Source organism: Alligator mississippiensis, chromosome 7 (genome assembly GCF_030867095.1).
Source record: "Alligator mississippiensis isolate rAllMis1 chromosome 7, rAllMis1, whole genome shotgun sequence".
Taxonomy (NCBI): domain Eukaryota; kingdom Metazoa; phylum Chordata; order Crocodylia; family Alligatoridae; genus Alligator; species Alligator mississippiensis.
The window spans coordinates 54809816-54835324 of NC_081830.1; the positions used below are offsets into that span (position 1 = coordinate 54809816).

A 25509-nucleotide genomic window follows, 5' to 3' on the forward strand; every position below is an offset into this window, starting at 1 on the left:
CCCACATCTTGGTGTCATCGGCAAAACTTGGACAACATGTTTTCCACCCCCTCATCCGAATTGCTGATGAAGATGTTGAACAGTGTAGGCCCCAGGACCGAGCCCTGGGGGACCCCACTGTTCACATCCCGCCAGGTTGAGTACGACCCATCCACCACCACTCTCTGGGTGCACCCCATCAGCCAACTTTTGACCTATCCAACTGTGTAGGCATCAATGCCACAGACACTCAGTTTATTAATGAGAATGGAGTGAGAGACAGTGTCAAAGGCCTTCTTAAAGTCCAGAAAGACTACGTCCACAGCGATGCCATCATCCAGGGATTTAGCTACCCGGTCATAAAAGGCCATCAGGTTGGTCTGGCAGGACCTGCCTTTGATGAACTCATGTTGATTTCCCCTGGGCATGATCTCCCCTGCAGGCCCCCCACAGATGTGCTCCTTGATCATTTTTTCAAGGATTTTCCCCAAGACCGATGTGAGGCTTATGGGCCTATAGTTTCCTGGGTCCTCCTTTCTCCCTTTCTTATAGATGGGGACCACATTAGCTAGTTTACAATCTCCGGGCACCTGGCCTGTGGACCACGATCACTCGCACAGCCAGGCCAAGGGCACAGCAATGACCCCCGCCAGCTCCCTAAGCACCCGTAGGTGGAGGGCATTAGGGACCGCAGATTTAAAAACATCCAGCCCTTCCAGAAGATCCCTAACTACTTCTGCTTAGACCCAAGGCATGGCAGTTGTATTCTTAAGATTGCCCCTACCAGTGGTGGGAGAGATGTCCTGTTCCCTGTCCAAGAAAACAGAGGCAAAGAATTTGTTAAAGATTAGACTAATTTGTTCAATTAGGCTAGGGACAGAAATTGCGCATAAACTGGTATAAATGATTGGAAACCAGTTTAAATATGTAACACAACAGAAGATCTGTGCACATAAACCAATTTTAAAATGGCCCAAACCAGTTTAAGATAAACCTGAATGGATGTAGAATCAGACTTAACTGATTTAGCTTAAATTAGTTTATTGAACTTCTGTCCAGATCCCCTCTAGATTCAAGCTGTATGCTGCAGCAGAGCAGGAAGGCAGGCTACTGCAGGCATGTGGCTGCATTTCTGGAATCAAAAGTGAATGTCTGTTCACTTTCTCATTGATTCAATCTATGCAGCTAAAACTAACCTGCAAAGATTGAATCAATTCAGCCTTGGGCTTTTTGACTGTCTGTACTTAGTCTTAGGCTCTTAAACTAAACTCATTTTCTGAAAAAAAGCTCTGTCACTTGTGGCCAAGCAAGAAGTTTAAACATTAAAATAAAAGTAAAAAGAAACTGGTCATAGACAGTAATAATTCTACTAAAATATTTGACAGAAAGCAATAAACATCCCACTATCCTGAAAAGAAACTGGTGCAAAGTATTACATTGAAATAAATTAACATCGATGATACATTTAAATTATTTAGCTGGCATTTTTTTAAACATATATTAACAAGCAAACATGGTACTTCAAACAAAAACATGGAGTGTACATTGGAAACAGAGCATAAAACTCTCAGGCTTTAACTCAAACATATTTTTATTAAAGTATGAATGCATTTATGCTGGAGGATAGTTTACATATGTTGTAAAGCAACAAGCATATTTCAAGAGGTCTGGGTCCTCCTCAATATGTCTCCATGCTTAATCTACATGCTTTTGCACTGGACACACACACAGGCACACATACACTCTCACACACAATATACGTATACACACAAAACACAAACATATACCTATCTGCTTTCATTAGCTTTCTTTTAAGGCTTCTGTAAGGTGCCCTAGTGCCCCTAACATTACCATGATTAACAATAAAATTGTATAAAGGAGCAGCGTTACCTGCAAACTATTAATCTGCTCTTGGCCTTAAAAACATTTAGTGAAACAAGTTTCTCCTCTTATCTGAGTTTTATTAAATACTTGCATTTATGCAAGTTATGATTTTTTTTGTCTGTGGAGCAGGAAGGGTGCAGGGATTCTTAATGTGAGATCCCCAGCCAAAACAGTCATTTCAAACCTGACTCAAAATGACCAGTGTCTTTCAACTATCAAAGAAACTTTGATCTTTATGGTAACACAGCCCCAGATTTTGTGAATAGGCAGTACCAGCTATGTCAAATTATTGGCAATAAATTGGTGGATGTTGACTGCTGTGGAGTTTACACTATCATTTTCATACCACTTGAGACCTGAGGTTGATCCTAAATCACAGTTCAACGGGTAAAAGACCAAGAGTCTTAAAAACATGTCACTTAACTCTTAGCAGTGGCCCAACATCTTATGGAATAAATCAGAGTTTGAAAATGAACAGATAATAGTGATGGTTCACTGTATTACTGGCCATCATGGATTTTTCCCTTTTTTGGTATCCTGCAGTATAGAGTCTGAAACTGGATCTAACGGTGCTAAACATGAGATGACTGGCTGCAGGCACATTAAGAAAATAGGTAAAATAAGTAAAATACAAATAGCATATGTTATAATGTGTAAATATAAGCATTTTTTTAAAAATTGTGAAATGTGAATTAACTGCAGAATGCCAGGCCGTTAGTCTTAAAAGGCTATGAATGGTTGTTTTAGCTTATGTATGGTCAAAGGATTTTGCGATATGTCAGGGAAAGGGATAAATTCTTTGGGAGCCTAGAGCTTTCCTGTTCTACTTGCTGTTGTGCATCAATATCAGATCCAAGCTATGAATCCCATAGGATCAACTATTATAACTGCTTGATGAGTTTTATAAGGCAGACTGGAATGAATCTATCTTAAAGTATATACCTGAACTATAACAGGCCCTATAGTGTTGGTATTGGGGAAGGGGTTAAAGAGATGAAGTATTGGGGGAAAAGCTTTTTCTCACATTTACAACAGCAGCAGATTTCAATGAAACATAATTACTTCAATAATGAATATCTTTCAGTACTGAATTCCTCTTTTGATTTTAAAAGCTGGTCAGCCATGTGTTTGGCAGTCTTTTCTTTCCCAATTTCAATTGTTGCTTATTTATCTATCAAATCCTACTCCCTAAGCCGCTTCTGCCTTTGCTGAACCAATAGCCAGTTCAGTCAGCCATCATCAGATTCAAATTCATGAGACACTTCCTCAGATGAACTATTCCTGTGAATTCGGCCATCACTCTTCATGCTGTGAAAAGTCTTCTTAAAGGCTTCCATCATGGCATGAGCTAGCTTCTTAGCCTCTAGTTTGCTCTCACACTCTACAGCATGGCAGTCCATCTGGTAGGACAAGTCATCATTGATCTCCCTATAAACCCAAGCAAAGATGTTTGGGCTGACGTTGTGGTCGGCAGTGCAGTAGGCTATACGTGCCACCTGAAAGGTATCCATGTGGACTGTGGCCTCACCTTTGAGGTCCAGATGATGAAGCCAGACTTGGAAGGGGCGAATTTCCAGAAGGGCATTAGCTGGGTAAATATCTTCCCTGGCTAGTGTGTGCTGCTTCCATAATTCAATGACGGGTTTCTCTGTGCAGCCTGACAAAAATGGCATCCCTGTTGTGGACATCTTACCCAAATATGTAACCTGCCAAAAAAAGCAAAAACATAGGTGATATTTGATTTTTTTGCCATCCCATGAACTGAGTTCTTTACCTGAAATAATGGTATTTTCTACACCTTGCAAACAGATGGAGTTTTCTGACTAGTAGTGGTATATTTGCCCCTCATTTAAGCTGGGATTTTTGATTTAGGTGCTGAACTCTCAGTGAGTTTCAATGGATTTAAAATATCTCTCAAATGCCTCTGAAAATCTCACCCTTAATGTCCAAGGCTACAATTCTTCATGCCAGCAGTCCTTACAGAGGTCAATGGAATCAGGATCATGCCTATAGGACAGATAGCTGAAACATGGAGTGGGGGTTTACCCCTAATTTTTTTTACAATAGAATATGTTATTTTGCATTACATTATTTACATTGCCTTCATTTTATTTTTAAGTTACAAATAGCCATACATAGGATACAATAATGCATGGCCAGAGGGGGCCAGAAGAGCATAGCCACAACAGAGAATATCAAAACCATTTTAATGTGTTTTCCAGACTGATACTGCATCTACCTCCTCCACTGCTTCTGCTTATGTATTAATCCAGAATTACCTAGCAACTGTGCAAAAGTCTTATCTTTTCTTATTAGCTAGTGGGCTAAGGCATTTTTTACTTTAATTTTACAGAAAATATGCCATTGAAAACAGTAATAAACCTAGCTTAGTGTAATCATACCAGCTTGCTTTGCTTTTGTGTCTAGTTTAGCACATATCCCAAAATGAGATTTCTGTAATTCAATCTGTGTAGAGAAATGAGTCTTGACTATAATTACCATATTTTGCATGCCAAAATCAGTGTGTCACCCATATCAAAATTCTAAATGAATCACGTCAAGCACAACATGCTCCTAAACCTGTGTAGATCATGAAGAAACATTTTCTTCATTATATTTTGAATGGAGATGTATTTTAACAGGGACAAGTTAGATTTTTAGAATGGTCAGCACCACATAAATATAATTTATAGAGATCTTCATTACTGTCAGAGTTGTCAACAAGTTGCAGTTAAGACAGAGTATTAAAATTACTTTTTCATAGTATTCCCAAATATTTTATATAACATGCATATACAATTTTAGGAGGCCAAACCAATATCCCAATAGCCTGCTTCTGACAGTTACCATTACTTGAGTTATTCACAAGTAATCATGGGCAGCATAAAATTTAATTTCCATAAAATTAACATTACATCATGGCTTTTTTGTATCCACATTTTTAAAAATGAAAGTAAAAACCAAAAATTCCACACAGTCAAATGCATTAAAAGAATATAGTTACATAGACCATTGCATTTATACTTTATACAAAATAAAAAAAAATTTGCAAGAAAATAATTTTGGGTTTTGCTGCAAGCTTTGTAGATTTTGTTAAAATCATCCAGAGACTTAAATTAGGTCATAATTGAAGAATAAGCTTACAAAATATTATTGGAAGTCCACTGTGGTTTAATCGTGCCTGCCAAAAAAATAATTTCATAGCACTGAAATTTCAAAATGATAAGTCTCATTCTTTGCCTATAAATATTCATGGTTTACCCTGGGAATAATTTAAAATCTTATAAAGCTTAATGTTTTTAAGAACACTACAACAGCTCAAACTGCCTATGATTCATTTCCTTTAGAGAGGTGATTTTGTTTTAATACATGAGAAGTAAGTTTCTGCAAATACTATAGAATATCTTAAAAGGAGAAACCTCTTAATACCAGCTGTACACATATAAATAGCACAGAAAGAACAAGCAGCAATTTGACCATAACATACTATGGAATCATATTTCTCTGGAAACAGTAAAAGAAATGGGCATGGTCATAGCTCCATTCTGGCCCATTTGATATTCTTAAATCAGTTTACAAAAGACTAACACGCTCTAAACCAGTTGTCCATTTTAGGCATGACCAAGAGCCCAATGCAGTCAATGGGAATCTTTCCACTGGCTTCATACAGGTTTGGATCAAATGTTTAAAGCTCAGGAAGAAAGGAAAGTAAATCTCTTGCTTATGTACTTTGTCATAGCCAAGCTGCTGCTTTGAATTATAGGTCGTAAGTGGAATACTACCACATTTTTTCTGTCTTTCCCTGCCAATATTTTGCTGTTGAAAGGACACTAATAAGGCTTGTTACAGTAAAGGAATGTGATCACTGATGGAATAAACACCATTTACTTGGATGGGGGCACTGAACCTAAATTAGTGGTCACGGAATATGACAGGGAGATCATCCATGGCAGGAAACTACATGAATCTGCAGTGCACCAGTCACTCTGCATCAATTCCCTGTAGTGCACAGGTGCAAAGTAAGGTTCAAAGTGGAGTAATCAACATCCCACTTATTCTGCAGTAAGCATCTCTCTTTGGGCAGTCATTATGAAATAACTAGCACACAGAGCACTAACTTCTTGGTGTGGAGAAGTGCTAAGTGACATGCAGTATAGCTATTGACAAGTAGGAATTTGATTGAAGATGTTTGTCACAGGTTTGAGACCAAATTGGATCAATTATGCTCAGGAGACTCCCACAAAATGTTTAGATTTCCCTTGTCCTTCCTGCTGTCAGGACCCAGTCCCTAGCAGCTCAGCCCTCCACCAGACCACAGATCATAATAGAAGGTGGAGTGGCAAGGAATGGGCCGCACAAAGGAAAGGCCTTCTACTGCTGGGTCCTGATTGACTCAGGGCTCCTAGCCCTAACTGGATCTTCTCACCTGTCTGTTTCCCAGGGAAGCTGTCTGGTAGGGCTGTGTGAGACTTGGGACAGAGCTTCAGGCCCAGAGAAGCTTCAGACGCTTCAGGATCCGAAGCACTGGCCTCGTTAGGCTTCCCGAAGTGGTTCAGAGCTCCCGAAGAGCTTCGGAGCCGCCTCGGACATCCGGCCATAGGGTATAATGGGGAAACAATAAAATATCTTTAACTTTTCTTGGTTTACGTCCAATTTGGATGAAATTTTCAGGAGTGGTAGACTCTACAGAGAGGATGAATCCTGCTAAGTTTCAAGAAAATCGGTGCAGGGGGTTGGGGGGAATGGCACCCCAAATTCTTGAAAGCAAAACTCCTGGCACATTTATGTGTTACAACACCGGGGGGGGGGGGGGGGTAAGGGGAGGGGGGTGTCAAAACTGCAGGGCTGGTAGCTCTTACTGAGGCCACAAAGCCTGCCAAGCTTCAAGAAGATTGGTGCAGGGGTTTGGGGGGGAACTGGCCCTCAAGCTGCAGACACGCAAAACTTGTGCCATGGGTGCTTATGGGACTGACTGTCTCTGTCTTGGGGCAGGGAGGGAGACACTGCTGCAGGCCTGGCTGCTAAGCTGCTGTGTTACCATTTACCAATCAATCATGATTCACTCAGGGACCAGGGACTCAGGGACCAGCTCAATACACAGGACCTAGCTACTACATAACCACTTAAGGCGCATCAATTAGCACCTACAAAACCAGGCTAAGGAGAGGAAAGACTCAATACAGACAATCAACTGCCGCAAGACAGACACAAGTCTTGGCACGAGTTTTGTCTGTTAGCAGCTAGGGTTGCAGGGCCCCAGAACCCCTCTGCACTGATCTCCTCCACAGCTGGCAGGCATCACAGCAGGGGCCACCATCCCTGCAGCTTGCACCCCGCTACACCTTAACACACGCAGTGTCACCCACGGCATGAGTTTTGCTTGTCCGCAGCTTGAGATGCAGTTCCCCCCAAACCCATGCACCAATCTTCTTGAAACTTGGCAGGCTTTGTGGCCTCAGTGAGAGCTACCACCCCTGCAGTTTTGACCTCCCTGTGGTGTAACACACAGTCATGACATGAGTTTGGCTTTCAAGAATTTCAAGCACAGTTCCCCCCAAACCCCTACACAGATCTTCTTGAAACTTGGCAGGGTTAATGCTCTCAGCTTGAAACTTGGCAGGGTTCAGCAGAGGCCACCATCCCTGCAAGCTTCATTCAAATTGGACAAGGAACAACAAAGTTCTAGATATTTCATTGATTCCCCATTATGCCCTATGGCTGGATCTCCACGGCAGCTCCAAAGCTTTGGAGCCGCTTCGGCCAGATCGAGGCAGAAACCTGGTCTGGAGCTCCGGATCAGATCACAGCCATCTGAAGCAGCTGGATCCGAAGCCAGATCGGATTGCTGCTGATTCGCACAGGCCTACTGTCTGGACATCAAGACTCCTGGGGCACGTCCACACATGCAGTCATGTGCGGCTGCAGCAGCTCAAATAACAGGCACAAATTTGTGCCAGAGATTTGTGCCTCACCACACATGCCTTAACATGCACTTTGGGGTAGGGCAAATTGTGCTGCTTGGGGCAAATTGACCCTGCCCAGCTCCGCCCAGATCTACAGCCAAGGGGAGCTAGAGGCTGGGGCCAGTACCCATGCTGGCTCCAACAGTATAAAAAGCTGCCCTGGTAAGCAGCTCAGGGCTACTTACACTTGGGAGCTTCTGAGGCCTGGCCAGTTGATATCTGGGACACTAGCCCCGTGTCAGCTGGACTGCTGCAGCAACCCTGACCTAGAGTGGTCCCTGTACCTGCTGCAGCAGTCTGGCAGCAGAGACTGTTGCTTGGCTGTGACCTGCTGCAACCTGCGACAGCATCCACCCCCTTGAACCTGTGGCCCTTTGGCTGCACACCTGCCAGACCTGGATGTGAACTGTACGGCCACCTGGGCTGTGGTACGGGGACTGCACCAAACCTGCCTGCTCCTCTGGGCCATCTGCCAGCAGACCGTGACTGCACAGCAGCACCACTGGATCCAGACAGCCTGGTCTGGGGTCAGAGTCTGCTGCCTAACTCAGGGCTGTGAGTACTAGCTGGCCCTGGGGAGGACCACACCCAGCCCCTGCTGCTGCCAGCCCAGACCCAAGCAAGGAAGAGGATGACAATGAAGATCCTGTCATTGCCCCTTGCATCCACTGCCACACCTGGGCCTGGGCCACTAGTAAACATAGGTGGAAGCACATAGTCCTCCCCACCTGGGATGATGGATGCTGGTTGCAGACCTTCAGGATGTTGAAAGGTGCATTTATGTGCCTGGTGGCCCATGTGGCCCCTAACATCAAGTGTAAAGACACCATGATGTGTTCAGCCCTCACCCCAGAGAGGTGTGTGGCCATAGCCATCCTGAAGCTGGCCACGCCTACCAGCCTCTGATACATGGTCCACTCCCTGGTGGTGGGGAAGTCCATGACTGGCTAAACCATTCTGGATGTTTGTGAAGCTATCCAGGACATCCTGGCGGACTAGGTCATCTGACTGGCTGACCCTGGGAAGGTAGTGGTCAGGTTTGTGGCCCTTGGATTCCTCAGCTGTGTTGGGGCATTTGATGAGACCCACATCCCCATCTTCAAATGCCATGATGCCCACTTGGGGGGTCTTGAAGTGGTCATAGACAATCACAGCCACTTAGCCCATATTTACACTGGGTGGACTAGGAGTGCCCATGATGCCCTTGTGCTGCACCACTCACCACTTCCAGGACTCACGGAGGCATGGACCTCCTCCCCATGGATGCAAGCCCTGATCACTGGGGATGTCACCATCCCACCACTGATCATGGTAAATACTGCATACCTGTTTCTCCCCTGAATGATGTGCCCTTTCCCATGACCTCTGGATGCTTGGCAGCAGAGCTACAACGAGGTCCATGCCCGTTGCCAATGCACCATCCAATGGGTATTTGGCTGGCTGAAGGGGCGCTGGTGTAGCCTTGCCACCTGCCTTGAGGCAGCGTCGCAATGCAACCATTCCCAGAGCATGTGTCCTGCATAATGTGTACAAGTCCTGGGGAGAGGTCTTTGAGCCCCAGTGGATGGAAGATGCTTGCTGTGTATCACAGTGCATCTAGCAGCAGCTGCTGTAGAGCTGGTAATGGGTGAGGACCACCCCTTCCAGCAGTGGCACATGGGAGCCAGAGTGCAGGACACCATCACCACCCACCTACTGGCCCACCTCTCTGAGTAGGGCACTGGATCTCTCACCACCAGTGCCAGGCCACTTGCCCAGGGGCCTCCATCCCTGCCCACTGCCAGGACCGCAACAGCATGAGCAGTGTGGCCATGTTGAAAATAAGAACAATTTTATTCCCCTTTGCTTCCCAAAATGTCCTGAACACCAGCAGTGCATCATGCCCACAATAACCCACACAACACCCTCTACCACCCAAATACCATTCACCCAGGCCCCGCCATGCACAAACACACCACAAACCAGAAAGCAATGAAAACAGTGGAGATGTGGCCCAGGGGAATGAGAGAGGGTCAGGAAGGGTGGGAGAAACTCAGGGGAAGAAGGCATAGGGATAAGCAGCTCAGGGGTTGGCTGTCTTGCAGCCCTGACCCTGACCTCAAGCCTGGATCTGACCACCCCATGTGTGGGGGCCCAGGGCCTGGCTACTCTGGGGAAAAAGGGTAGACACTCCTGTGCAGCAGCCGCCGCAGGTTGGCCTGGGCCTGGGAGAGGGGGAGGTAGGACCCATGCCCCTTAATGGACAGTGGGCCCGTGGGGCCTGATAGGGAGCCAGCTGTGACATTATTCAGCCAACCTGCTACCAGCTGGGCTTTGCTGGGGTGAAGGCTGGCGGGGGCGGGGAGGGCAGGCAGATGGTTGTGGTGGGGCTGGCAGAGTCCAAGGCAAAGTGGCAGGAGTGGCTGGGGTAGGGATGGAGGCCATCAGTGTTTGGTGACCCTGAGCTCATGCACTATGGCCATATCAATAGAGGCCCAGAGTTGGTGCATCTCCTCTAAGCATTCCAGGACTAGCTGCCACTCCCCCTTGATCTGGGTGACCGGGTGCTCCAGGGCCACCCTCCTGACCCACACCTCCTCCATGGCCATGGCATGGACACAGCAAAAGTAGTGGAGCTCCTGCAGGACTTGTTTGTGGATGTCCTGAGCCTCCCAGTGGCATGCCCACTCCATCCAGAGCACCTTCTCCTGCCAGCTCTCCCACAGGGTGTGCTGCTCCTGCTGCAGGTGGTGCAGCCAGATGATCCCTGGTGTCTGTGAGACTCAGTGGGCAGCTCCTGGTCACAGGGCAGTGGCCTCTCCTTTGGCAGATAGGTTGTCTGGAGAGAGAGCAAAAGAAGGGTCATTTTCAGCTACAGCAACATGGCATGGGACATGTGGGGCCCAGCCTCACATGGGTCCCCAGGGAGTCACCTCACTCTTGGGCACACAGCCAAGTAGATGGTCTCCAAGCCAGGGATATGTGGGCCTGGTCCCCTGACAAGTGCCGTGGCCATTCTGGGATCTGGCTGTCCCCTCCCACTGTGTCTCCAGATGGCCTGCTGCCCATGGTCTTCACAAGGCCCTGCCTGGATGGATCTGCCTGAGGACAAGTGTCACAGCCAGCCCAGGCTGTAGCACCCAGCTTCTCCCCTTACCAGGGAGGAGCAGTGTTCCAAGAGGACTGGGCCCTCAGTCAGTGGCCCCAGCAGTACAGACCAGAGGCCTCATGGGCTTGGTGAAGCCTACACCTCATGGCCAGGGTCAGCTCCATCCAGCAGGGAGTGCTGATAAGGTGGGGATATTATCCTGGCCCTTCTGGGAAGTAGGTCCCAGAATGGCTGAGTGGGGGTCAAGAGAGGAGGGAGGGAGGGAAGTGACAAGAACGGGATGCAGGCAGGCAGGCTCTAAGGAGGAGTGGGGCAGGGGAAAAGGGAGGGGCAAGGGGGTGGTGGGGAGAGGCTCCCAGTTCCCTATGCCATGTGTGGGACTTACCAGGTCCTGGTGACAGAGGGCTGGCTTGGCTGGTAGAATTCGGATCCTGGGCCCTGGGCTGCAGGGAACCGGTGGAGCTGGACCAGGCCTCTAGTGGAGGTGAAGTGTGGTGTCAAGGCCGCCAGGGTGTGCCCTCCACTGACCTGGGTGGCACCCTAAGCCTCTCCTTAGGCTCCTCCCTGCTCCTACTACTGTCCTGCAGGAGGCAGGGGACATCTTGCTCGGAACTCCCTTTAGGCATGGCGGTGGCACTGGCTATGGCCTATGGTGTCTGCCACTCACTGCTGTCACTACTGACATGACTGGATGGTGATGAGCCAGCAGACCCGGAAGATGGCCCTGCCTCTAGGGACACCCATGACATGAGTTTTGCCTGTCAGCTCCTAGTGGTGCAGGGCCCCAGAACCCTGCACCTATCTCCTCAACAGCTGGCAGCCCCTGCTGTGGCCATGAAGCCTATCAGGCCTGCAGCCTTCACCCTGCTGTGCACTTACACACAGTGTCACCCATGTCACGAGCTTTACTTGTCCACAGCTTGAGGTACAGTTTCCCCCAAACCCCTGCACCTATCTCCTTGAAACTTAGCAGGCTTTGTGGCCTCAGCAGGGGCTACCACCCCTGCAGTTTTCACCCACTGTGCCTTAACATACACAGTGTCACCTATGTCATAAGTTTTGTTTGTCAGCAGCTTGAGGTGCTGTTTCCCAGAACCCCCTAGACCTATCACCCTGAAACTTGGCATGCATCATGCTCTCAGCAGAGGCTACCACCCCTGAAAGTTTCGTCTGAATCAGGCAAAAGACAAAGTTATAGATATTTCATTGATTCCCCATTATACCCTATGGCCAACTCTCCAAATCGATTCAGAAAGCCTAAAGCTTCCAGCGATTCGATTCAGATTCATAGGTTCAGCCTCCAATCATCCGAATCACTCCAAATCTGAACCATGATCTGAAGCTTTGCACAGTCCTACTGCCTATGCCTCAGTACATGACTCCTGCCTTCTCTGCCACCAGCAACAAGCCCCAGCTACTGTTTGTATGTGTGAGTGCCTAAAGATAAAATCTAAAAGAGGAGAGCTTCCAATAGGAATAAGAGAATTTCTATATAAAATTGGGAAGAAGCTGTGTGCATCTGTTTAGAGGAGCTGTGAATCACTCTGGAAAACAGAATATGCCAACAACAGTAATTTCATAGACTTCACAGATTTCATAGACATTAGGGCTGGAAGGGACCTTGGAAGATCATCGAGTCCAGCCCCCTGCCCAAAGGGCAGGAAGTCAGCTGGGTTCATAGGATCCCAGCAAGATGAGCATCCAGTTTGCTCTTGAAGGTGTTCAATGTATGCGCTTGAACCACCTCCGGTGGCAGGCTGTTCCAGACCTTGGGGGCTCGGACAGTAAAGAAATTCTTCCTTATGTCCAGCCTGAAACGGTCTTGTAGTAGTTTATGACCATTTGACCTAGTCGTCATCCCTTGGGGTGCTCTAGTGAACAAACGTTCCCCCAGATACTGGTGGTCACCCCTGATAAACTTACAGGTGGCCATCAGATCGCCCCTGAGCCTGCACTTTTCCAGGCTAAAGAGCCCCAGGGCTCTCAGCCTGTCATCATAGGGTCTGCTTCCCTGACTGCTGATCATGCGCGTGGCTCTTCTCTGGACTCTCTCAAGCTTCTCCACATCTTTTTTGAATTGTGGAGCCCAAAACTGGACGCAGTATTCCAGCTGCGGCCTCACTAAGGCCGAGTACAAGGGGAGAATGACGTCCCGGGATTTGCTTGAGAAGCATCTATGGATGCAAGCCAGCGTTTTGGTCGCTTTACTAGCCGCAACATCGCACTGCAGGCTCATGTTCATCTTGTGGTCAATGATGACCCCCAAGTCTCTTTCTTGCATAGTGCTAGCCAACATAGCACTGCCGAGCCTATAAGGATGCTGCAGGTTTTTTTTCCCCCCCCCCCCAAGGTGGAGAATCTTGCATTTATCGGTGTTGAACACCATCAGATTCTCGTCCGGGGCAGGGGTGTAGCTCTCTATGTTAAGGAAAGCTACACATCTCTGCAAGCCGATATTGGTGACCAGGGTGGATGGCTGGAGACCCTCTGGGTTAAAATCCGTGGAGAACACGGCACAAGGGACACAATGATGGGAATCTACTACAGACCTCTCACCCAAAGTCCTGAGCTTGACCAGAAGTTTGCCCGGGAACTGGCTGAGGCCGTATGCTCCAGGACCATGGTCGTCATGGGTGACTTCAATTACCCAGACATCTCGTGGGAGGATCGCTCAGCAAAATCTGAGCAGTCACAAAGCTTCCTCTTGTGCATAGATGACCTCTACCTGACTCAAGAAGTCTATGGGCCAACGAGAGGCAAAGCGCTGCTCGACCTGATACTGGCTACCGGGGATGACCTAATCGGCCACCTAGTGATCGATGGGAAGCTGGGTGACAGCGACCACGAGCTGATCACCTTCACCATCCGCCGAAAAGCTGGCAAGTCAGTCAGCAACACGGAAGTCCTTGACTTCAGGAAAGCCGACTTTGACAAGCTCAGGAGGCTTGTCAGTGAGGCCCTAAGGGACCATGACCACGGAGAAAGGGGAGTTCAAGAAGAGTGGTTGCTCCTCAAGGGAGTGATCCTCAATGCACAAACTAAGTCTATTCCATCTCGGAGGAAAGGCAGCAAGAGGGCACAGCAGCCCCCCTGGCTCTCCAGGGACCTAGCAGACCTCCTGAGGCTAAAAAGAAAGGCCTACAAAGGATGGAGGATGGGAGTCACCTCCAAGGAGGATTATTCTGCACAGGTCCGGTCCTGTAGGGAGCTGACCAGGAAAGCCAAGGCTGCAACTGAACTCCAGCTAGCTTTGAGCATCAAGGACAATAAAAAGTCCTTTTTCAGATATGTGGGGAGCCGGAGGAAAAGCAGGGGCAACGTTGGACCCCTGCTGAATCAGATGGGGCAACTGACAACTGACGCCCAGGAAAAAGCCAACCTATTAAATAGGTACTTTGCGTCAGTCTTTCATCAGTCCCATGGGACGCCCATGCCCGCTACAGGACAGGGAAGTCCGGGTGAGGGTGATCCCCTGCCCTCCATTGATGCTGACTTCATGAAGGAACATCTTGAGAAGCTGGATACCTTCAAGTCAGCTGGCCCTGACAATCTTCACCCCAGGGTACTCAAGGAGCTGGCGAGCATCATAGCCCAGCCTCTAGCACAGATCTTTGAAAACTCTTGGCGCTCTGGTGTAGTGCCCAAAGACTGGAAGAAGGCCAATGTGGTACCTATCTTCAAGAAAGGGAGGAAAGTGGATCCGGCTAACTATAGGCCCATCAGCCTGACTTCTATCCCGGGGAAGATCTTAGAAAAGTTTATTAAAGAGGCCATCCTTAATGGACTGGCCGACACCAACATCTTAAGCGATAGCCAGCATGGGTTTGTTGCGGGTAGGTCTTGCTTGACCAATCTCATTTCCTTCTACGACCAGGTGACCTATCACCTGGACAAGGGAGAAGAGATTGATGTCATATATCTTGACTTCAAAAAAGCCTTTGACCTGGTTTCCCATAACCACCTCTTAGAGAAACTGGCCAATTGTCGACTTGGGTCCTCCACGATCCACTGGCTGGAAAATTGGATCTGGGGTCGGACCCAGAGGGTAGTAATTGATGGAAGTCACTCATCATGGTGTCCTGTGACCAGTAGGGTCCCCCGAGGCTCTGTCCTTGGACCCATACTGTTCAACATCTTCATTAATGATGTGGACACTGGAGTCAGAAGCAGACTGGCCAAGTTTGCTGATGACACCAAACTTTGGAGAAAGGCATCCACACCAGAAGACAGGCAGGTGATCCAGGCTGACCTGGACAGGCTCAGCAAGTGGACGGACGAGAATCTGATGGTGTTCAGCCAGCGTTTTGGTCGCTTTACTAGAGATGAATTTACTAGAGCGTTTTGGTCGCTTTACTAGAGAGGAATTACTGAGAGGAAGAATGGAACTTGTGGCTGAAGCTTGTGGAAAGGATCTTAGATGACCTGATTTATGTTCCTAGCTCTGCCATAGTGTAACGATGTGGTCTTAGAAAAATCATTTAATGGAGATCTGAAGTGTTGATAGATTATGCCAACAGGTTAAAAAAAGTACTACCCAATAAGGATAAATTCATTAATGTGTGTAAAATTCTTTGGTACTACAGTGATACTTTCCAGAGAAAATACTGTAAATAAATACAGCTTCTCCTACTAGATTCACAGGTCATTTTTGTTTATCTTACTAAAAAAAAAATTGCATCTAATAATGTCATTATTTTTAATGAATAATCAGATTTTTCATTTAGTGAATGATTATGTCACTGGAAATCAGTAGCATTGGACATTTTATTTGAAACCAATACATAGCATTACCATTCTGTCCTTTTTGCTAGGTGTAGAGCAGAGACTCAAAAAAACTGGCAAGACTTCTTAGATATCTGACACAAAATCAGCATTTTTTCCAGAACATTAAGATGTTTTATGATTAAATACTATTTAAGTGCTGTACATTAGTGTCACGGCGGGGTCCTCTAGGAGGGCCGTGATCTCCTTAAGGCCCCCCTCCGTGCCTAGTTGGCCCAAGGGCACCCTCCGTTTCTCGCCCGCCACATCTTTGATGGTTTAAATCAGTTGGGAGGCTGCCTTGCACCCTCTCGGACACGCCTCTATGTTGATTCAGACCCCGTGATTTCCCGGACTCCTCGTGGGTCTTGTCCTGCAAATGGGTGCTTTGGGGCACCCTACCCTTATGGGCTATGCGTGGCTCCAACCACCCCTTATACCACGCCCCAAGCCTCGCAGTTGGACTGGACGTTGGTCTGTTACTCTGTCTGCATTCATGCCTGATTCTCGGGCCTTCTCCGTACTGTTGCCCTCTCTCTGGGGCCTTCTCCGTGGCCACGCTGGGCCTTCTCAATAACACAGCCCCTCCTCTGGGGCTCTCTGTGGCCACGCTGGGCCTTCTCAATCGTGCCCCCTCTCTGGGGCCTTCTCTAAGTGCTGCCCCCCTTTCTGGGGCTCACCACGCCCACGCTAGGGCTTCTCAACAACGCCCCTCTCTAGGGCTGGGGTTTATACATCCCATATGCTGCGCCCTCCTGAGCGCCGGGGTCCTCACACTCCACTGTGAGGCCCCTTTGAGGATACTGCACCCTCACTGGTGCCAGGGTCCCCACACCACTGTGGGTTCCTATGAGTATACTGCGCCCGCTCTGGCGCTGGGGTCCTCACACTGCGTTGCGAGTCCCCAATGAGGATACTGCACTCTCACTGGCGCCGGGGCCCCCACACCACTGTGGGTCCCTATGAGGCCTCCTCCAACCCCTTATAGCCTCACCCAAACCACCGGTGTAATAAACAACAAAATGATACAGAAACTTGAGCCTCCTAGTTATACCATAATGTAAAGCCGCCTGGCTAAACCGCATTGCACAAACGCCCTAGAGAGGCCATCCATAACTCTGCTCAAGCAGTACCTGCGGGTCTCGCTGCTTCTCGCATCCCTACTCCAGGAGCTCCTGCCTCTCTGGCTGCTGGCAGGGAACTGTTTCAGGTCTCTGCTCCTGGGCTTTATAAGAGCCAGGCTCTGCCTCCTACCGGCAGCTGACCGCTGGCAGGTGTGGGTCATTTGCTCCCTCCAGTTGCCCTGGCAACCCGCAGCTGTGCTCCTTAGCCACTGCTAGGGCTTTTCCTCTAGCAGTTTTTCCTCTCTAGGAGCAGGGCACCTCAGTGCTCTGTGACAATTAGCTATTAATCCTTCTAGAGCTAGCCATTTTTTGTAACCTGATCATTAACATCTTGGCAATTGTAGTTGCTGCCCCAACATAAGCTAAAGGTGGCAAAGGACAGTTTTACAGTGCAGTCTTCCTTGAGATCAGTGAGACAAAGGCATTCTACATGCGAGGCTACTATCTCTTGCCTGCTACTATCATTTAATTCTTACTGGAGACTCAACCTTTAAAATAGGCATCCCATTTAAAATGTTCAAAAATAAATTGAACAAGCAAATCACTGCAGAGCAGAAATATTATTGCACGACTGATTTTTGCTTTTTTAAGTTCTCTGGCTGAAGATCAAAAGAACATTCCCTCCAGATCACATACAGTGTCTAGGGTACAAAGGAAAGCCTAGTATCCTAGGAAGGCATCATCCCCTTTTCCCCCAGGCTATGGATGACTGACCCTCTATTATGGTATGGTAGGTTTTTGGGTTTGGAGGTGGCTGTCTGATGAGGTTCGAGCTCAAAGTGCAGCATGCACTAGAACTCTGGCAGAATGTCCAGTGACTGTAAAATGAAAAGCAGGCATGGCTTTAGAACAAAAACATAACCATACACAGACATTTCAACCTTATTATATGCTCCATGTAACAAAGATAACATTGTAGCACGAACTTTACAAGTTTAAATTTTCTGATGTGCTGCAATCCTCATCTCAATATTATTGCATGTAAATGTTTTCCAGCTTCAGTCATTTTGGATTGCAAACATTTCATTCAGAACATAAGGAGAAAATGTTTCCCTTCACATTTAGATTTTTTCAGAGCTGAATAATTTTTCCTTAAACTTCTCAAGAAAAATAATCTTTTTCATAGCCTATCCTTTCCAGAGGTGGAATTAGCCAAGCATAGGATGATTTCTACTCAAAAGGAAAAAGTTTCTGCAAACAACAACAAGCACTACTGTCTCTCCCAGAAATACATTACACCGTTACATTTTCTTTAAATACAGAATGCAATACATAATCTTCCAGTACTGGTTTCTTTTGTTTTTGTTTTCCTACTATAGCAAATTAGTTTTCCTTTAGAGTTTTCCCTCTCATTTCCATGAACTCAAACATCACATTTTAAGAATAACTCATTTATACAGGAACAGATGTAAGTGGATAAAAGGAAATACTTTCCCCACCCACACAATATATTCGCTCTGTGTAATGCACCATCACAGTATATTATTGAGGAATGCAGCTTAACAAGATTGAAAAAGACCATTAGATATTGGATCTGATGTTCCATCCATTAGTGAAAATGAGGATTAACTCCACTAAAATTAATGGGGTTCTATCAATGGAAAACTAATTTTAAAAAGTCTGTTTTTCACACAATGCATGCATCAAACTTAATGGGGACATTTAAAGCATTGTGTGACTTTGTATGAACACTACAAGAAAGAATATTAACAGGAATAATAGAAAAGTTATCAATATTTGTGCTTTAGGGCACAACCCTGTGTTCAGAAAGGACTTTCCCCAGCAGGAGTGTACTAATTGCAGAATGGCCCTTCTTTCCCTTCTTCTTTCATTAGTCTATTGCTAAAGGTAAATGCCACTTTACCAGTGTGAACCATTTGTTTTGATATGACAATGTTAGAGCCCCTTCCTATGCTTACTGAAGTAAGTACCAAATCCTGCAATGACTTCAAGGACAGCAGGATCGTTATTCTCAGTCTATTCCTCGTGTGTACAGTATTACTGAGCTACTGTAACACAGAGTTAATTTGCTGGATTTTATATAAAAATAGGTAATGGAAAAGTCAACTCAATACCACTCTGTTAAGGTTATGTTATAAAGGACCTTTCTTATCATATCCTTTCCAGAGGTAGAAATATATTTCTTTATGACACTTATAATAGTTTAGTTTGCAAGTTTCATTTTTCCAATAGATTTGGAAGATATGACTCATACAACTTCCTGAGCACACTAAAAAATTGTCTATACCCTTTCCATCCTTTCTCCAGCAACCTGGGAATTTCTTTTTAATTCCTCTCTCACTGGCAAGCCACTGCAACCAAAATCACGCATGACTTGAAATGCAGATGTGGCTTCAGAGCTGTTATGCGAATGTGAACACTAAGCCTTAAGCAAAAACATCTTTAAGGAACTCGCTTTTTTGTCAATCTTTGTAACTGATTTAAGTCAACGTAACTGATTTGTCAATGTCAATATCTGGCCAAAGATGCCCTGTGCCTTTTCTTAATTATAAGTACAGTTATTTGATGCAGAGAAGCTCAGCATCAAGTTTGTGGCTTGTAGAATTTCATAGAAATATATTTTTTAAATAATTTATTTCTCTAGCTCAGTATTTTGACAGCATTCTTAAACTCACTTCCATTTTGTAGAGAAGAATTATGTTTTTATAATTAGTATTATGCCTGATAGCTTTAATATCTTTACAAGAGAACGTTATGGCAACTCTTGTATAAACTGTCACGTCTATTACCACCCCAGTGATTAGACAAAATGGGGAGGATTTGCCTTCTATTCTCTAATAGTTTTCTTTAATTGACTTCACATTGTTCATTCTCAGTTCATGATAAGTTCAATTAATGGGTTATTTTCTTATACAGAAAATTCTTAATGTACAAGTCTATCGGGGTGATTTCAGAGGTGACAACAGTAGAGTAGTTTCAGTATAGTTTACTCATATTGCTTCTGATGCTTTAGATACTCTGACAGGCTAGATGCACATCCATAGGTGACAAGGAAAAATGAAATATGTGGACTTTTCTTTAGAGCAAAATGAAGAAAACAGGTCCAAGTTGTCAAGAGACATAATTATTATGCTGTACAAGTTCAGATGCCCTATGGCAACGGTTTGTAATAGAAACTTACCTCTCACACAAACACAGACTAGATCCTGCACTTCATCACTGGTTTGCAATCCTATGCACAGGCCGCAAGAGAAACAAACCTTTTGGCAACTACTCATTTTAATATAATAAATTGATATCCAGCATTTAATTATTTAATAATTTCATTAAAATATCTGTTAGCCTACCATTTAATCATTAATTAGTTGTCTTAATTACCGTGTTTAAATAATAATACCTACCTACACACCTACCTACACACACACACTTATATGTGTAGATCTCACACACACAAATATTATCAAACATATATAACATTGTTTTCAAAAGTATGTGCTCAAAAGCTTCGGGGAGCCTTAATGATATTAGAATGACAAAACTAAACAAATAAGGCAAACAGGAGAGGATCATCTTTCCACAAAATAGCAAGCCCCATTCACAATTGCCAAAATGTCCCAGCTCAACTATAAGACCGCAAACTTCAAAGTAAATCTTTCAGTCTGCCTGGTATGGTACCAGGGATGTATTATATCATAATGGCCTTCAGAAAGATAGGGTAATTCAAGAAGGAGGTCCAAATACCTTCTACAAAGTTCTGCAAGTCCAATGGGAGCTTGAAATACTACTAAACACCAATCAAGATCAGGAACAACGGTTCTACAAAAATACACGCTCTGGACTCACTGACCTGTCATGTCTTAACAGGATGCAAACAATCTAGCAATTAAGCTAGCCCTATATTATTCTAACTAAAATAATAAAATCCTAAATAAAACTCTACTCTTGAACAAATACTTTGCAATAATGGGGAGCGAGACTTTTTCTTGCATTTTGCACATCTAAGTGTTTGCTCAATCAAAGAAGAATAAAACAAAAGAAGTTGCATGTGTGACAGTCAGGAAAAGCAGCTGCATATCTAGTATTGTACTCAGGGAAAAAGAGTTCAATAAAAAACTTATTTTGATGTGAAAATTCCCTTCACACACATGCCTAGTTAGTGAGACAGTTACCTACAACATAATGAAAGTACTGACTGGAGAAATTAAAACTGCCAAGGGATTTAATGTGCCCCAGTGCTCCCAGGTTTCTGATTTATATCAAACAACTGGATCATTTTCAACAGATCAACTTTTTACTTTACTCTTTCTTTAAAGATCAAAATCGTGAATAGTTATCAAACATCACTTTCACTATAGCTACTGATAGTTTTTGTATTGTTTTGTTTACTTCACAATGAGATCCAAACAGGTGATACCATCCACCCATCATTATTAGACTCACACAATTGGAAAAATAAATAATGGGGGGGAGGGGGGGTTATGGGTGTATATGGACAACTCCAAATTCCTGTATGTTTAAAAACTGAAGTACATTCTATTTGCTTTAAAACTACCTAAAATTTAATAGGGCAAGATTTTAAATATTTGAGTCATTTTCTATGGGACAGAGTTACTCACACTCAGAGAATTTAAATTGTATACTGTGTTACTGGGTTTCTAATACAACGCACTTCCATCTCTCCTCAGATCTAGTGGAAGAGAGACAAAGGGGGAGGAGGATAAAGACCTAAAATCTGTAATAGGCTGTACCACTTTTCCTCTGTTTAACTGGAGCTATAACATCCAAATGAGACAGAAGCAGATTCCACTTCCTCTGGAAAGCTTCTTAGCAGAACTGAGGGATGATCCACCTTCCCTTTTGGGATTAAGCAATAAGGCCTGATTGTCAAATTCCTACAGCCTAAGGGGACCAACATTTTTGGTATGTTCATGCGTCTAGATTCCTAGCCATGAAGATGCTGAATCACAAACGCAGCCACTAGATCTGTAATTTCAGTTAGTAGAAATGTGGAATTTAAATGAAACCAAAATAAAAAGAATTCTCTCTTTTTGATTTACATTGTTTTATCTGGTTCAAACAGTTGGAATCATTTCAAAAGGGAAAAGCTTCCTTTGAAAACAGACCTCAGGATTTTTGTTTGTTCCTAAACCAAGTCCTGATGTTGATAATCCCTCATGCTTTCTATAAATATGTATTTGCATTGCAGAAGCATCCAGAGGTCCCATTCAAGATTAAGGCCCATTGTGTTAGGTGCTTCACAAACTAACAGTAACAGCATGTCTACTCTGTCAAAAGATTGCATCAGGGTGCATCGAAAAAGCACACCACCTCTCTTTCATTTGTGCTACCCCTCCCCCCCCACCAAAACAGATACAATATATGGCCCTGAGCATGCACTAGTAAGCATAGAGAGTGAACTTACTCAGCACCATGCTAAAGGTGGCTATATTACATCCATTTTGAGATGTAGTGTACACAGAACACACATGGTATGCTTCACTACCCACTCCAAGCATGACCCTTTGCTGGTATACGTGTACACACAAGATTATTCTGACAGTCTGAGACTGGGGGGGGGGGGGGGGGGGGGGTGTATGCTAGACCAAAAAATGGGGATGCAAGACCGACAAGATCCCCACTTAGTGCCCCGAAATATATTCTACCTGTAGACAGTGCTGCTGGACCTCTGTATAAGCACATATGCAAATATATGCATACCCAAGGCAGCTGATCAAAAAATGATAGCATAAGCCTATTCTACCAGGTGTTTTCATTACTGTATAGCCATACCATAACCCAACTCCCCCTTAATGTTTGTTGGGTTTTCCCAGGACTGGATATCAAAGCAACTGTGCTTCCTTTATGAGCCCACATCAACATCTCCCATACAGCTCTAACTAGAGAGTGATGTCTGAGGAATGATGATGATGCAGATAGCAAAAGGATGAGAAACTCTTTATCTATTATCTCTGTGTTACTTCTTGTTTTCCTTCTTCCTCTGCCATTTGATTCTGCTTCTAGGCCAGTATAAAAGGTGGTCACATGATCTTCATTGGTATCTCTCCATTAAACTCACTTCCCTTTGATGCAACCAATGCCAACACATTTAAGCAATTATAACAGATTTGATTAAAAACAAAACAAAACTCTGTGCTCCAAAACTGAATCTTCTTCTGGATCACCTGCTTAGTTAGTATTTCGTAAAAATTTCCCTCTCTTTCCCTCTCACTACTCTATTTAGCTATTAAGTCAACATGACAAAAATCATATCTTCATCTTTGTGTTCAGTAAATGGCACCAAGCTGGCATCTTATTAAGCGTTGCTATATAAACAAAGAAACAGAAACAATTGATTTATCAGAGCAAACAGTCAGCTAAATAAAGCAGCGTTTCTCAGCTCGTTGGTCACAACCCAAATGTGGGTCACAAATATGGCAGAATGCCATCTCGCTCTCTCCCCAAAACTCTGCTTCCTGACAATTTGGTTACCATGGTCACTGCAAAGGGCAGACTCCTCTGCCCCATCTCTTCATGTAACCATGAGTTGTAATCTGAGCTGGACACATTCCTGAGGGAGCGGGAAAACCTGCTCCCTCTGCCTAGGTGACTGGCATCACATACCTGGGTAAGGGGCTTAAGCTCCCTATTGTTCTAAGCAAATCCAACCTGACTGGGTGGGGGCTAGAGACCCTGCCAGTCTACCTGGCAACCAGTGATGCATTTCAAATTGGGTGGCTGGCAGACAACAGATGCTGGCCTCCATTGGACCAGGTAAATGAGGTCATAGGGGCTATATAAGTTAAGGACTGCCCAGGAGGAGGGGCAGTAGCCATGATGAAAACTCACAGAGAAGCTGGACCATCTGAAACTTGCTCTCTCTTTTTAAACTCATGATCAGTGAACTGCCTGCCTCCAGAGGGAATTTCCACCTGCCTCTGGATGATACTCGTGAGTAAGCTACCTGAGATCTAACTAGATATATAGCTTGCAGTAACTCAGATGCATGATCAAAGGCTACTATGCCATGGTTTGCTCTAAGGTATTTCTCTGATATTGCTCTACCCTGTACCCTATTCTAAACCTACTCCTTGTAACCAATAAAGTTCTCCTTTGTACCTAGCATGCAAGACTTATTGGGAGAGGCCCTAGATTATGCCTTGGGGTCCCCTTGGTTCAGCTGACTAAGGGAGACCACTATTTGTGCTTCTGACTGAGGAAAGCACCCCAAGTTCTTGTATCAAGTCAAGTACCCTTAAGGACTACTAGGCATGTGTTTCCCAGGGGGTCCAGAGCCAGGATCAGTCCAGACCCTGACGGTGCCAGCATTACCCCCAGGCTTGCAGGTGTGCTCTAGGAAGGGGGTTGACCATATGTGAGGTGCCCCCAGGGAGGCACTCAGAGCCTGGAAGGTGGTTGGACACAGTGAGGTGGGTGGCTCAATGCAGGAGCACCCCCTACTGGCCTGCCACAGCAAGAATATATGAAAGGATTGTGAACAAACTTTAAAAATGAATCGATAAACTTCAAAAATGGATTCTCCTTTAAAGGAGAAAAACATGAGAAGCTGTGGTTTTTCCCTTGCAGGCTGGCAGAATTCCTGCTTACCATCCCCCACCCCCCATGCCCCACACACTGGGAGGCTGGGGCCTGAGGGCAATGGGTCGGGAGTGAGGGGCGCTAAGTCAGGACTGGCCAGCGATGTTTACAAATAGCTCTTGGTACAGAAAAGGTTGAGTACCAATGGAGTCATGGACATCAAAGCGTATTAATTAGTATTGTTCTCATTACTGAAAGCACAAATAGCAACACCTATAGCTGAGGTTGTCCAATAACTTCCATCATTAGACTCTGTCTTCCATTGCTTTTACCATCAACCATCATCAAACTTAAACAGCATGGGCTGAAATTCCCATGCCAGGCATCTGTCTAATGTTGACTTTCCTTTCAAAGATTGCGTTAAAATGATTTGGCCATTTCTAAGAACAAGATAAAGGAAAAATACTTTTTGTGTGGTTTCTCACAAAATATTTTAGAACAACTTTTGATAAAGAGATCAGTCACCCTCATACCAACCTTTCTAGCAGGCATGCCATAAATTATCCCTGAACCTTCTCCGAGTGCCATCCCAATTCCCTTCCTTTGCCCAATCTACTGCTTTGCTTTTTGCTTCCTGCCTTGTGCTCCCTGCCCTATCAGCCCATGCACTGTCTGTCCTTCTCCGATCAGCTGCATACCACAAACAGAGGTTTCCCGTGCCAGAGTTTGGCCACCCCTACCTTGCAGCAAGGGCTTGAAATTTAGCAGGGGAATCTGTCTGCTCTTACATATGTGGTTTTTGCAATGTCTGTGAAAATTCATCCGGATTTGGATCAGTGATAAGCTGCTGCAAATCTCATTTGCACATGCTCAGTAGATTTGTTAGACCTTGGCAGCTAAATTCCCAGAATAGTTCATCTACACTGAGCATGCTCCATCGCCTCACAAGTCCTACATATCACTGGACTGTGCATGTACAATCCACACACAGTATCGGAGCATGCTACAGCCAGGGGCTGATACTGCTGGGAAGAATTTTCCCAACAAATGGACCTAGTAGCTGCCAGGGCTGTTGTGGAACCAGGTGACTGAGATTAGATGAACCCAACCCCATGCCCTCAGTGTTGGCAATTTTAATTCTAGAGTAGACCTGATGAAGGGCAGTTTGTGCCCAAAAGCTTATCTAACTTCTCTCCCACTATACAGTTGTCCC

General features: G+C 45.3%; 1 protein-coding gene and 1 long non-coding RNA gene across 5 annotated transcripts in view; both read right to left on the reverse strand.

Moving 5' to 3' along the window:
- Positions 1–1552: 1552 nt before the first annotated feature.
- Positions 1553–25509, reverse strand: part of PID1 (phosphotyrosine interaction domain containing 1) — a 225501-nt gene continuing 201544 nt past the window's right edge. For all 4 annotated transcript variants that reach the window (XM_019491789.2, XM_019491792.2, XM_006269764.3 and 1 more), the window contains one exon: positions 1553–3569. In XM_019491789.2, the coding sequence (XP_019347334.1) occupies positions 3093–3569 (477 nt within the window). In that variant the 3' untranslated portion in view covers positions 1553–3092. The remainder of the gene's footprint in view (positions 3570–25509) is intronic.
- LOC132251425 (uncharacterized) lies at positions 6776–18356 on the reverse strand. Its single transcript, XR_009463456.1, has 3 exons — positions 16809–18356; positions 11300–11389; positions 6776–10644 (listed from the first exon to the last, which is right to left on the reverse strand). It is a non-coding gene; the product is annotated as an uncharacterized LOC132251425 (long non-coding RNA).